The sequence below is a fragment of the Pristiophorus japonicus genome, chromosome 1 (assembly GCF_044704955.1).
Source record: "Pristiophorus japonicus isolate sPriJap1 chromosome 1, sPriJap1.hap1, whole genome shotgun sequence".
Classification (NCBI taxonomy): domain Eukaryota; kingdom Metazoa; phylum Chordata; class Chondrichthyes; family Pristiophoridae; genus Pristiophorus; species Pristiophorus japonicus.
In genome coordinates, this window is record NC_091977.1 from 256,285,996 (window position 1) to 256,301,342 (window position 15,347).

General features: G+C 43.9%; 1 protein-coding gene across 10 annotated transcripts in view; it reads left to right on the plus strand.

Moving 5' to 3' along the window:
• The window catches only part of LOC139270052 (multiple PDZ domain protein), a 401,342-nt gene that overhangs the window by 93,877 nt on the left and 292,118 nt on the right, over positions 1–15,347 (plus strand). For all 10 annotated transcript variants that reach the window (XM_070888410.1, XM_070888412.1, XM_070888415.1 and 7 more), the window contains exons 6-8: positions 972–1,185; positions 6,932–7,060; positions 14,868–15,074. In XM_070888410.1, coding sequence (XP_070744511.1) covers positions 972–1,185; positions 6,932–7,060; positions 14,868–15,074 — 550 coding nt within the window. The remainder of the gene's footprint in view (positions 1–971; positions 1,186–6,931; positions 7,061–14,867; positions 15,075–15,347) is intronic.

Sequence of the window (15,347 nt, forward strand, 5' to 3'; positions counted from 1 at the left end):
GACAAGAATTACTAAAGAGGTGTGTGATATCTTGGACACACCATATATATAGAACTGCACAACATGGTTGTCGGTAAGAACTGCAATGACCATGTGCTTTATTATTATATACATCAGTAGTTACCAGGTGGCGCTATTACACATCTCCCTCCTTATTGAAGAAGTTATTCATAGCAAATAATAATTGAACATTCCCGATTTTTAATTGCTCCATCATTGGCAGTCATGCCTTCAGCTGCCTAGGCCCGAAGCTCTGAAATTGCCTCCTTAACTCTCTGCCTCTCTACCTCTTTTTCCTCCTTTAAGACACTCATTAAAACCCACCACTTTGATCTGCCCTAATATTTCCTTGTATGGCTTGGTGTTATTTGTTTGATAACACTCCTGTGAAGCGCCTTGGGATCTTTTATTATATTAAAGGTGCTATATAAATGTAAGTTGTTTTTGTCAGTTTTCTGTATATATTTTGCCAGTAGCTTTCATTTTTTTTTGTTTTCTTTTTGATCCATCCAGTTATATATTGTGAAATAAAATGACACTCAAGCAAAAGATTGAGTAGATTTACTTCTCCCAGACACTGCTAATGTTGGTCGGTACTTGGTTACTAGAAAGTGTAAAGTTCTATATATGCAGGGTAGGTTGAGTTGCGTGTTTTTTGCTGCCCTCCCTGAATCAAACCTGCCTGTGATGAATTGGTTTACATTGGAAATTGACAGCAGCTGTTCATAACCTTCATCCTTTTTTGTTTTTGATGTCATTAAAAATATTTATTGAAGTTATAAAATAAGTAGACTGAAATCATTAAACCACGGTGAATTAACTATTCAATCTCTATGCTTTATTACTGTATCGAACATTATAAAAGTGACTACACTTCAAAAAGTACTTCATTGGCTGTAAATTGCTTTGGGATGTCCTGTGATCGTGAAAGATACTATATAAATGCAAATATTTATTTTCTTTATTGATAGAGATGGCAAACTAAAGGAAGCAGACCAGATCCTAGCCATCAACAGACAGCCGTTGGACCAGACTGTCACCCATCAACAAGCTATTGGCATCCTGCAGAAAGCCACTGACCAGGTCCAGTTGGTGGTTGCCAGAGGATCCATTCCACAATTATCCAGTCCAGTAGTTTCACGTACACCATCGGATGCGAGTACACTCTCTGCCCATTCTTCTACAGTAAGTACAGCATATTTCAGAGTCTGAATAGATCTCAATGGCAGGACTAACATATGAGGAGAGACTGGATCGACTGGGCCTGTATTCACTGGAGTTTAGAAGGATGAGAGGGGATCTCATAGAAACATATAAAATTCTGACGGGATTGGACAGGTTTAATGCAGGAAGAATGTTCCCGATGCTGGGGAAGTCCAGAACCAGGGGACATAGTCTAAGGATAAGGGGTAAGCCATTTAGGAAGATGAGGGGAAACTTCTTCACTCAGAGAGTTGTTAACCTGTGGAATTCCCTACCGCAGAGAGTTGTTGATGCCAGTTCATTGGATATATTCAAGAGGGAGTTATATATGGCCCTTACAGCTAAAGGGATCAAGGGGTATGGAGAGAAAGCCATGATCTTATTGAATGGTGTTGCAGGCTTGAAGGGCCGAATGGCCTACTCCTGCACCTATTTTCTATGTTTCTATGTTATGTGTGCAGTTTAACAATAGAATCAAAGAAATTTACAGCATGGAAGGAGGCCATTTCAGCCCATCGTGTCTGTGCCGGCTGACCAAGAGCTATTCAGCTTAATCCAACTTTCCAGCTCTTATCCCTGTAGGTTATGGTACTTTAAGTGCACATCCAAGTATTTTTTTTAATGTAGTGAGGCTTTCTGCCTCTACCACCCTTTCAGGCAGTGATTTCCAGATCCCCATCACCCTCTGGGTAAAGAAATTTCCCCTCATATCTCCTCTATACCTCCACCCAATTATTTTAAATCTATGCTCCCTGGTTGTTGACCCCTCTGCCAAGGGAAACAGGTCCTTCCTATCCACTCTATCCAGCCCCCTCATAATTTTATACACCTCAGTCAGGTCTCCCCAAGCCTCCTCTGTTCCAAAGAAAACAGACTCCGCTCCAATCTTTCTTCATAGCTAAAATTCTCCAGTCCAGGCAACATTCTTGTACATCTCCTCTATACCCTTTTCAGTGCAATCACATCTTTCCTGTAATGTGGTGACCAGAACTGCACACAGTACTCCAGCTGCGGCCTAACCAGTGTTTTATACAGTTGATGCATAACCTCCTTGCTCTCGTATTCCATGCCTCGACTACTAAAGACAAGTATTCCATATGCCTTCTTAACCACCTTATCTACCTGGCCTGTACCTTCAGGGATCTGTGGACCTCCACTCCAAGGTCCCTTTGTTCCTCTACACTTCTCAGTATTGTAACATTTAATGTGTATTCCCTTGCCTTGTTAGACCTCCCCAAATGCATTGCCTCACACTTATCTGGATTTAATTCTATTTGCCACTGTTCTGCCCACCTGACCAGTACATTGATATTTTCCTGCAGTCCGCAGCTTTCTTCCTCATTATCAACCACACAGCCTATTTTAGTGTCATCTGCAAACTTTTTAATAATACCCCCTACATTGAAGCCCAAGTCATTGATATGTACCACAAAGAGCAAAGGACCCCGCACTGAGCCCTGTGGAACCCCAATGGACACAGCCTTCCAGTCACAAAAACACCCATTAACCTTTACCTTTGCTCCCTGCCTTTGAGCCAATTTTGGATGCAACTTGCCACTTTGCCCTGGATCCCATGGGCTTTTATTTTCGTGACCAGTCTGCCATGTGGGACCTTATCAAAAGCTTTGCTAAAATCCATATACACTACAATCATACGCACTGCCCTCATCGACCCTCAGCAAAAAAAGCATTACTTATAATTTGCTTAAGGCAGAATAAATATGTAAATGCTGTAAATGGTCTAATCTACTTAAGTGAAGTATTTTTAGGACAAATGATCAGTTTCTTTATTTCTTTGGAAGTTTATTTGATTGAAATAGTCATATTGTATTTATGTTGAGTAAATCGGCTGATTAATGCTTTCACACCAATTCTCCGAAAATAATTTTCTGCTACATGTACTGCTTTTGCACACGATTATTCAGACTACTTAAGCTTTATTATTATAATTCTGGTTTATTTTTAATTGCTGCAAATGGTTTTCAATATCATGCTCATAAAATGAAAATCATCATCATAGGTGGTCCCTCGAACGAGGACGACTTGCTTCCACACCAAAAGGGATGAGTTCGCAGATGTTTCAATGAAGGACCCGATATTCCAGTCCTGAACTCCAGGGTTGGAAGATGCCTGTGCGTGGATTTTTTTAACGTGTGGTGACTGTTGCACATCAGCCACCACACGGGCTTGACAGAGCTAGGCTTTTATCCAGTGACATGGGTTAACCAGGACGACTGGAGACCTGCTCTGCTGCACGGACCTAGTGCGCACATATATTGCAGTGTGGGCTGGCCCGTGCTGCCCCTGGGCTCCCTGGGCCCCGTGCCCCCATTTGCCACACCTCCGCCACGATCTCTCACTGCTCTTCCGCCACATACATTCACCGCAGCTCTGCCACAATCTCTCACCGCTCCTCCGCCACAAAACATTCGTCGCTCCTCCGCCACAAAACATTCGCCGGACCTCCACCATGATCTCTCACTGCACCTCCGTACCAAACATTTGCCGTATGCCGCCACGATCACTTGCTGAATCTCAGCCATGATCACTCACCGCTCCTCCGCCCTGACCTTCCCGCTCCTCTGCTGTACCTGGCCAATGTTCTTGCCCACGCTCCAAACAGCAACCTGGATTTTGATGACATCACCCAGTCGCCCATCTCGAAACTGCCACATTCTTGGAGCAGCTCGCGCTGGAAGTTGTAGTGGCATGCCCCAGCTCTTATATTCCTGACCTGCGGTGGTGTCCTCTCACAGGTCGGGGCGGCCCATGATGTTGCAGGGGCCCGCGCTCCAGCTCTTATACTCCTGACCTGCGTTGGTGCATTCTTCCTCTACCACTATAAGGATGAAGGTTAACTCCATGAGTTGTCCTTCTCTCATTAAGAATGCAAATTGTTCAAAGTATTGAAGAGAATTGCTAAGGCTTCCTGATTTATAAGCCCAAAGATTACAGAGGAGGCCTTTTTGGGGCAGATCCGGAGTAGGGCTGAACTCTTGTCTCCTCCCCCCCCCCCCATGGATATTCCCCAAACTCAGCCCACATTCTGGGGTCAGGGGGTATTTACACGTTGTGGGTGGGTGCCTGTGCCATTCCCAGTTGCAATGAGAGCCTCGGGTTGATGGAGTGGGATATAACAATGAGGATGAAACAGTTGCAGTGTTAGTCACATTGCTACAAAGAAAGGAAATATCGCAGCTATGAGAAAACCAGCAAGAGTGATGATCTGAGAGCAGAGCACCTCCTCCGTCCGCATCTTTCCCTTTTGATTGCAGGAGGTGGGTATGGGGAGAGAGTAAGAACAAAAAAACGTGGAAAAGCAATTTTAAAAAAGTAATTCATAGTCATAAAAAATAATTCATATATTTGGCATAGTTTTATTTTGCATACCCCCAAACCTGCTATCAGTTTTCTGCTAGTGCTGATTTTGAGCTGTGTGTTAATGGTATGACATGGTTTGCGATGTGGTAGAAATGTCTCCCATCCTGTCCACACCTTCTTCACTTGCTTCAAACTGAGATTGGTTCTTGCAATGTGAATTGTCATCTCTATCCTATGATTCTATATTGCAGCTATTCTGTGTGCTAACATGAGGTGCAATTGGCACATCCATCAAGAAGACTAATTTATAAAGATAAATTTGTGTTTGTACCACCGAATATTTTGCATACTGTTTCCACCTCATTCAAGACTGCTGTTATCACCAACCTCTTTTTTAAAAAAAAAAACACCTTTAATCCCTCCGTTCAATTCCAACCTTTGCTTTCTTTCCAAAATTGCAATTGCTCTCCTATTCGAGATCCTCCAGTTTGGTTCTGAACTACACATAGCACTCAGACCATGCTGGTCATCATCACAAATAACATATTCTGTTACTGTGGCTCTTTGGATGTCCTTTCTTTGACCTCTTTGTCATCTTCGACACCATTGTTCATTGCATCCTTCGCCAATGTCTTTTCTTTGTAGTGTACCTCTATGGCATTACAATCTCCTACTTCTCCTCATACCTCTTGTAACTCAGGCACTACATCACCTCCAACAGCTTCTTCCCACAGCAACCTTTGTACCCAGGAGTCCATCCTTGCGCTGCTCTTGTTCACAGGCTATATGCAATTATCTTTCATATATATGCCAATAGCAGCCAGTTTAAGCTTTATATAGTCTCAGTCATTGTGTAAAATTGACAATTCTTCTCTTAATCCAAAAAATGTTGCTATACTCACCAACTGCTTATAGAATCATAGAAATTTACAGCACGGAAGGAGGCCATTTTGGCCCATCGTGTCCGCGCCTGCCGACCAAGAGCTATCCAGCCTAATCCCTCTTTTCAGCTCTTGGTCCGTAACCCTATAGGTTACGGCACTTTAAGTGCACATCCAATATTTTAAAAATGTGGTGAGGGTTTCTGCCTCTATCACCCTTTCAGACAGTGAGTTCCAGACCCCCACCACCCTCTGGGTGAAGAAATTTCCCCTCAAAATCCCCTCTAAACATCCTATCAATTACTTTAAATCTATGCCCCCTGGTTGTTGACCCCTCTGCCAAGGGAAACAGGTCCTTTTTATCCACTCTATCCAGGTCCTTCATAATTTTATATACCTCAATCAGGTCGCCCCTCAGCCTCCTCTGTTCCAAAGAAAACAGATGCAACATCTCCAATTTTTCCTCACAGCTAAAATTCTCCAGTCCAGGCAACATTCTTGTAAATCTCCTCTGCACGCTCCAGTGCAATCACATCTTTCCTGTACTGTGGTGACCAGAACTGCACACAATACTCCAGCTGCGGCCTAACCAGTGTTTTATACAGTTCATGCATAACGTCCTTGCTCTTGTATTCCATGACTCAGCTACTAAAGGCAAGTATTCCATATGCCGCCTTATTCACCTTATCTACCTGGTATGTTACCTTCAGGGATCTGTGGACCTGCACTCCAAGGTCCCTTTGTTCCTGTATACTTTTCAGTGTCGTACCATTTAATGTGTATTCCCTTGCCTTGTTAGACCTCCCCAAATGCATTACCTCAGACTTAATCCGGATTGAATTCCATTTGCCATTTGCTTGTGTGACATCAAGACATGAATGGGCCAACATTTCCTTCAGCTTATTGTTACCAATGCCAAATTCATCATCTTAAGCTGCTGTCAGTTGAGACCTTGCCCCAATTGCTCATCCCTGCTACTGCCTGAGTCAGAAGATGTAGAATCTTGACGTACTCCTTCATCACGCACTCAGATTTCTCCTCGTTATTGACTCTGATACTGAGGTCGCTTTCTTCCATTTCTGCAACATTGCCTACATCTCCTTCTCTGACTGTGACTCTCTTTCTTCTTCCCCCTGCAGCAGATGTCTTGGCTGAATTATTTTTTACATAGCAGATTCTCAAATATAAATTCACATATATTTTTTATGAATCTGTTGTACAATTTGATTGCACAATTCTTGCAGCAGGAATGTATTGATTCATCCCCTAGGTTAGATGTTTTAATATTTCTGCTGTTCTGCCTGTCCATTTCTGAGACTGATTTGTCATGAGTAATTTCAACTATTTACCCGCATGAACTTGAAGTGGTTAGTTCTATGTGAGTTTTTCAGAGAGATATACTTTTATGCCTTAGATAGGTGGGTGTCATGTTATCTGACTTTTTGTTGTTGTTCGTGTACTTCAAGCAGTGGCATGGAGTTGTGTTGTACAACACAAGCATTGCAGACTATTTTTATCCCCAACAGGTCCATTGGCAGATTGTTGAAACTATTGAGTTGGTAAACGATGGCTCTGGTTTGGGATTTGGAATAGTAGGTGGAAGAACGACTGGTGTTGTTGTGAAGACCATTTTACCTGGAGGAGTCGCTGACCTGGTAAGGAGCTAAACATACTGTCAGTTATTTTACTCAGTATGTCATTTCATCAGTGCTGTTTGCCTTTGTAGTGTTTATGGGAGGATAGTGAATAGATTATAGATCTTCCACTGACTCCCAGTGGCTGCCAGTGCCTTCCATAAAGATCTCCGAGGAACACTCCTTCGTGATTTTTCTGCAGAGGCCTCTTCTCACCTCAGGTATTGAATCTGAAGTTAAAATCAGGGCCATCAGTCTTGCAGCAGTTCTTCCATCTCTACAGCAGTGTTTGCTTTCCCCTTCCCCATGTCTTCCTTATTTTGATGTTCTTGCACCTTAATATTTGACCGTAATTTTTTTTTACAGGTTAGTAGGCAGTATTCCAGATGTTGTCTCATCAGGACCAAATAGTTTTAAAATGACCTCTCTGGATTTACATGATATCCCTTGTTATGTGTTCCATTTTAATTTATTTACTCTAATTTAATTTAAATGTATTGTAAGATAAAATAAGCTTCTTAGCTGGCTTTTGCGTTTTCTCCTCTTGAGAAGGTGTTTGAAAAAGCATATAGGATGCTTGTCTTTATTAATAGAGGAATAGAATAAAAAAGCAAAGAAGTTATGCTAAGCCTACATAAAACACAAGTTCGGCCCCAGCTGGGGTATTGTGTCAATTCTGGGTACCACACGTTTGGAAACTTATGAAGTTTTTAGAGAGGGTACAGAAGAAATTTACTAGAATGGTTCCAGGGATGAGGGATTGCAGTTACATGGATAGACTGGAGAAGCAGGGGTTCTTCTCCTTGGAGCAGAGAAGGCTAAGAGGTGATTTGATAGAGGTGTTTAAAATCATGAAGGGTTTAGATAAGAGGAGATGAAGAGAAACTGTTTGCAGTAGCTGAAGAGTCGATAACCAGAGGGCACAGATTTAAGGTGATTGACAAAAGAACAAGAGGCAACTTGAGGAAAAACTTTTTTATGCAAAGAGTAGTTCGGATTTGGAATACGCAGTCTGATAGAGTGGTGGATAGAGATTTAATAGTAGTCTTCAAAGGGGAATTGGATAAATACTTGAAGGAGAAAAAATTGCAGGGATATGGGCAAAGAACACAAGAGTGAAACTAATTGGATAGCTCTACCAAAGAGCCGGCACAGACACGATCGGCCAAATGGCTTCCTTCTGTGTTGTATGATTCTATGATTAAAGATGAGTTGTACAAAATGCTTTCCCTCTGCCATAACTCGGATATACGATCTTCAAGTAAAGTGAAGGCTCTTGGGATGCTGCACAGATCTGCTTAATTTGGAAGCTTGCTTATCCCTTATCCCAGGTTTCTTGCTCATTCAGGTAGCTTTGTTGAAAGAAGTTCCTTATCATCTCTCAATAAGCAGCTAAACAAAATCACCAATTACATCTCACCCCTGGTGAGACTACCATTCCATTTCGTCTCTGACTTTTTTTGTAGAGTAGGCAACTTGTATAGATGTTAGTGAAACCTTTTGTCTTAAGTATTTTATAAGCAATCAGTATAAACAGAGGTGAGGCTTTTTCTTTGAATGTTAGAAGTCGACTCCGGATAAGCAAATATGGATTTGCTCAACCTCCCGTCCCTCTCCACAGAGACATCAAGACAAAAGGGATCTCTCTCAAAGACTTCACAAGATATTCTAAAGTTGTTGAAAGGATATTTCCACTCATAGGGGAAACTAAAACTAGGGGACATAATCTCAGAATAAGGGGCCGCCCATTTAAAACTGAGATGAGGGGGAATTTCTTCTCCGAGGGTTGTAAATACAGGTGCAGCGCCTAAAATCCGGAACCGTCGGGATCGAGGCCGTTCTGGATTCCGGACTTTTCCGGATTTTTGATTTGTTTTCTGACGTCACGAATCCGGAAACACTCGAGCCCAGGTTCGGGTATTTCCGGATTTTGGAACGTCAGAAAGTTGGGGGTTGGGGAAAGGGGGATTCCCGCTGAAGAGCTGTTCGGGTCATCGGGCGGGCTCCGCCAAGGATGTTGTCGGGTGGGCCGGCCCCGCCGAGGATGTCCAGGCGGGGCCCTGCCAAGGAGGTTGTCAGTGGACCCTGCCGAGGTTGTTGTCGGGCGGGCCGGCCCCCGCCGAGGTGTTATTTGGGCGGGCCGGCTCCCGCCAAAGAGGTGTTTGGGCGAGCTGGCCCCGCTGAGGATATTGTCGGGCGGCCCTTGCCAAGGTGGTGTTCGGGTGGACTGGCTCCGCCGAGGTGGTGTTCGGGCGGGGCCCCGCCGAGAAGGTGTTCGCGTGGACCGGCAAGGAGGCCCCAAGGTCGGGCGGCGGCGAGGTCTCGAGATTGTTAGGGTCGTCTGGTCTGGATTCAGGAACATTTTACGGATTCCGAACCACCCTGGCACTGATCGTTCGGGAACATTCTGCATTCCGGAACTCCAGATTTTGGACACTGCACTTGTATATGGAATTCTCTGTCCCAGAGAGCTGTGGAGGCTGGGTCATTGAATATATTTAAGGTGGAGATAGACAGATTTTTGAGCGATAAGGGAGCAAAGGGTTAGGGGGAGTGGGCAGGGAAGTGGAGCTGAGTCTATGATCAGATCAGCCATGATCCTTTTGAATGGCGGAGCAAGCTCGATGGGCCAAATGGCCTACTCCTGCTCCTATTTCTTATGTTCTTATGTTACAGTTACATATTCATAGAAATATATAATATTGAGATTCTAATGACCTGAAGCAAGGTGAACCCTCGGAGTCTGTCACAGAGTTATTCTATTAATACCCAACTGGTATGCGGCCAATAGCTCAAAATCATGGAGGTCAGTTCGTCCCTGAAAGCTTTGACAATTATTTCATTTTAAGACAATCACATTTGGTACCTTTAAAGGGGACAGGAAGACTGGAAGGATTGCATCCGAAACCATGACACTCGTGCCAATCACTAACAGATGCAGAGCATAGATACAAAGAAGTTCATCCTACATCCAGAGGATTATTGAACATACCTTTGGGACTTTAAAGCTGTGGTTAAGAAATCTTGATTTGATCAGTGGGTGCAGTGCAATGCAGCAGCCCCAAAGTTTCACACACCTGCAATCTGCATGCTTCATAACTTCACTTTGCAAAGAGGCCTTCCCATGCAGGTCAAAGAACAAGATCTGAAGTCTTGGTAGATGATGAAAGTGACAACGTGGGATTAACTGCCGAACAAAAAATGCAGCAAGGAAGACTGTTTTATCATCAATTCATTGGTGTTTCAAGCTGACTCCACCCTATCTACAAGTCAACTTCATCCCACAACAGGACCCCTGACTTTAACTTTGAACTCTTACCAGGATAAACTATCCTAATCTTTGCCAACCTGTGTTAGCTGAGTTTCCCTGTATCCATTCCCTGTGATTCCTTGTCATCCTGTTATCCACTCATGCCTCCTTTCATTTCTCCCCCTCACGTACTTTGCCCCCCAAAATCCCTAACCTAACTCTTCACAATTCCTCAACCCTCTTACTCTGCTACCACCATCCCAGTCTTGACTCCCTCTAGAATTACCCCACAGCTTCCTTCTGTGCATCTTTCACCATTCTCCAAGGGGCCAATCAAGGCATGCATTGCCTCCTCATGAGCAGCAAACCTAACTTGCCTATCCTATTGTCTCCCCTACTTCTGTGGCACCTTCTCCTCCTTTGAGCACTTCACCACCTAGTTCCGCCCCTCTCGTTTCTCCTTTAAGATCCTCATTCTCTACCGCCCATCCAAGCCCCAAGAAAGTTTCCCATCAAGACATCTTCACTGCTTTTCACCACCCTCCTTGGTGACTTTTTTTCTCCATCACTATTCACTTTACCCTCTCTCCTCTGAGTTTACTGCCTTCCTGTCCTCCTGTAACCTCTCCCTCCATATAAACTCCCCATCCCATATTCACAGCCACCCCCTCAATGTAGCTGTGAATATGTATCTCATGTGGCCTCTCATCATCTCAATTACAGACAAGGCCATCTCTGATCACTTTCTTGTATCCGTTAAGACTCGCATCCACCACTGGTTTCTCCTGACCTGTGCATTGTGACTTGTCCTGTGCTACTTCCTCAAATTTTCTACTTGGATCATCCGGGTAATGCTGGGCAAAGGGCACTATAAGCTGCTGAGTGGCTGTAGTAGCAGTCTGTTCTTTCTTTCCTAAGACTAGAGAACAAAATTACAAAATGCTGGCTCACATAACTATATTTAACCACTTTCATTGTATCTTTGTGTGAGTGCCTGTGTGACAGGTTACTCAGTTGGATGACTCAGTTGGATGCTCTTACAGCCAATAATTTCTATGGTGGTCTCCTTGAAAAGAGTTTGTGGCTTAAGTTACTTCAAAACATCTCTATATGTAGGTTATCACTGTTTGGATACCTTTACTGTTTGTAAGACAAGCTGATACATAAAGTACATAAAGCAGGGACTGTGTCATGCACCTGCACAGCATACTGCCTGCTACAAATCTTGGATGCACATTGCCTGTGCGCAACCTATTTAAAAATTGCTGCTGTGCATAACAGTTACCATCTGAACTTCCGAGTTGTAATTATAGAATACATGTAAAGTGTCAACATTCACACATTATTCCATGCTTTAGTTCTATTATGATACATCTAAGTAATCTAGTCTTGCTGCTCAACATTCTCCAGCATTAATCATAGAATCATAGAAAGTTACAGCACGGAAGGAGGCCATTTCGGCCCATTGTGTCCCTGCCGGGCGACCAAGGGCTATCCAGCCTAATCCCACTTTCCAGCTCTTGGTCCAGCTGTAGGTTACGGCACTTTAAGTGCACATCAAAGTATTTTTTAAATGTGGTGAGGCTTTCTGGCTCTACCACCCTTTCGGGCAGTGAGTTCCAGATCCCCACCACCCTCTGGGTGAAGAAATTTCCCCTCTTATCTCCTCTCAACCTCCACCCAATTACTTTAAATCTATTCCCTCTGGTTGTTGACCCTGTCTGCCAAGGGAAACAGGTCCTTCCTATCCACTCTATCCAGGCCCCTCATAATTTTATATACCTCAATCATGTCCCCCTTCAGCCTCCTCTGTTCCAAAGAAAACAGACCCAGCATCTCCAATCTTTCCTCATAGCCAAAATTCTCTAATTCAGGCAACATTCATGTAAATCTCCTCTGCATCCTTTCCAGTGCAATCACATCTTTCCTGTACTGTGGTGACCAGAACTGCACACAGTACTCCAGCTGCGGCCAAATCAGTGTTTTATACAGTTCAAACATAACCTCCTTGCTCTTGTATTCCTGCCTCGACTACTAAAGGCAAGTGTTCCATATGCCTTCTTAACCACCTTATCTACCTGGCCTGCTACCTTCAGGGACCTGTGGATCTGCACTCCAAGGTCCCTTTGTTCCTCTACGCTTTTCATTTAATATGTATTCCCTTGTCTTGTTGAACCTCCCCAAATGCATTACCTCACACTTCTCCGGATTGAATTCCATTTGCCACTGGGGTCACAGTCTAAGGATAAGGGGTAAGCCATTTAGGACCGAGATGAGGAGAAACTTCTTCACCCAGAGAGTGGTGAACCTGTGGAATTCTCTACCACAGAAAGTTGTTGAGGCCAATTCACTAAATATATTCAAAAAGGAGTTAGATGAAGTCCTACTACTAGGGGGATCAAGGAGTATGGCGAGAAAGCAGGAATGGGGTACTGAAGTTGCATGTTCAGCCATGAACTCATTGAATGGCGGTGCAGGCTAGAAGGGCCGAATGGTCTACTCCTGCACCTATTTTCTGTGTCTATGTTTCTATGTTCTGCCCACCTGACCAGTACATTGATATCTTCCTGCAGTCCGCAGCTTTCTTCTTCATTATCAACCATACAGCCTATTTTAGTGTCATCTGCAAAATCTGCAAGTCAGCAGATTTATGAAAGGGAAATCATGCTTGACAAATCTTCTGGAATTTTTTGAGGATGTAACTAGTAGAGTGAACAGGGGAGAACCAGTGGATGTGGTGTATTTGGACTTTCAAAAGGCTTTTGACAAGCTCCCACACAAGAGATTGGTGTGCAAAATCAAAACACATGGTATTGGGGGTAATAAACTGACGTGGATAGAGAACTGGTTGGCAGATAGGAAGCAGAGAGTCGAGATAAACAGGTCCTTTTCAGAATGGCAGGCAGTGTCTAGTGGAGTGCCGCAGGGCTCAGTGCTGGGACCCCAGCTCTTTACAATATACATCAATGATTTGGATGAAGGAATTGAGTGTAATATCTCCAAGTTTGCAGATGACACTAAACTGGGTGGCGGTGAGCTGTGAGGGGGACGCTAGGAGGCTGCAGGGTGACTTTGGACAGGTTAGGTGAGTGGGCAAATACATGGCAGATGCAGTATAATGTGGATAAATGTGAGGTTATCCACTTTGGGGGCAAAAACGCGAAGACAGAATATTATCTGGCGGCAGATTAGGAAAAGGGGAGGTGCAACGAGACCTGGGTATCATGGTTCATCAGTCATTGAAAGTTGGCATACAGGTACAGCAGGCGGTGAAGAAGGCAAATGGCATGTTGGCCTTCATAGCGACGGGATTTGAGTATAGGAGCAGGGAGGTCTTACTGCAGTTGTACAGGGCCTTGGTGAGGCCTCACCTGGAATATTGTGTTCAGTTTTGGTCTCCTAATCTGAGGAAGGACGTTCTTGCTATTTAGGGAGTGCAGGACTGACATATGAGGAGAGACTGGATCAACTGGGACTTTATACATTGGAGTTTAGAAGGACGAGAGGGGATCTTGTAGAAACATATAAGATTCTGATGGGACGGGACAGGTTACGGGCAGGAAGAATGTTCCCGATGTTGGGGAAGTCCAGAACCAGGGGATACAGTCTTAGGATAAGGGGTAGGCCATTTCGGACTGAGATGAGGAGAAACTTCTTCACTCAGAGAGTTGTTAACCTGTGGAATTCCCTGCTGCAGAGAATTGTTGATGCCAGTTCACTGGATATATTCAAGAGGGAGTTAGATATGACCCTTACGGCTAAGGGGATCAAGGGTATGGAGAGAAAGCAGGAAAGGGGTAGTGAGTGAATGATCAGCCATGATTTTATTGAATGGTGGTGTCGGCTCGAAGGGCCGAATGGCCTACTCCTGCACCTATTTTCTATGTTTTAATAATACCACGACATTGAAGCCCAAGTCATTGATATGTACCACAAAGAGCAAGGGACCCAGCACTGAGCCCTGTGGAATCCCAATGGACACAGCCTTCCCGTCACAAAAACACCCATTAACCTTTACCTTTGCTCCCTGCCTCTGAGCCAATTTTGGATGCAACTTGCCACTTTGCCCTGGATCCCATGGGCTTTTACTTTCGTGATCAGTCTGCCATGTGGGACCTTATCAAAAGCTTCACTAAAATCCATATACACTACATCATTCGCACTGCCCTCATCGACCCTCCTGGTTACCTCCTCGAAAACGTCAATCAAGTTAGTCAGACATGACCTTCCCTTAACAAATCCATGCTTACTGTCCTTGATTAATACATGTCTTTCCAAATGAAGATTTATCCTGTCCCTCAATATTTTTTCCAATAATTTTCCCACCACTGAGGTAGGCTGACTGGCCTGTAATTACTCGGTCTATCCTTTTCTCCATTTTTCAACAAAGGTACATTAACAGTCCTCCAGTCCTCTGGCACCACACCTGTAGCCAGAGAGGACTGGAAAATGATGGTCAGAGCCTCTGCTATTTCCTCCTTTGCTTCTCTTAACAGCCTGGGATACAATGATGCTTTCATATAGTCTGCCTCATAAATAGTCACAAACAATAATGTTATGCTGTATTTGTGATTAAAGGATGAACGACTTCAAAGTGGTGACCATATTCTGAAGATAGGTGACACAGACCTGCTCGGGATGGGTAGTGAGCAAGTGGCTCAGGTGCTGAGGCAGTGTGGGAATCGAGTCAAATTGGTGATCGCTAGAGGGGCCGTGGAAGACTCTTTGGCTGCTGCCCCTCAAGGACTTCCTGCTTTACCGTCTGTTCCTCCTGTAGCAGAAGAGGCAAGTATGGTACCTGGTTTTCCTTTGAACAAAGAGAGCCAGAAAAGCATTTTCTAATTAGTGGTCTTATGGGGAAAAACATCAGACTTTTAACTAGAATTGAATACATTGTCCCTAAATTTTGGACATGTTTAATTTAAATTTTCACAGAATTCTTTGCTTGGACTACATTTGTTTAAAATCATTTTGGGTTAATAATCCATTTTGTGCAACAATGCAGAAGTATGGGGCTGATCAATGTGGACGCATTAGTATATATGTACTGTAATATCT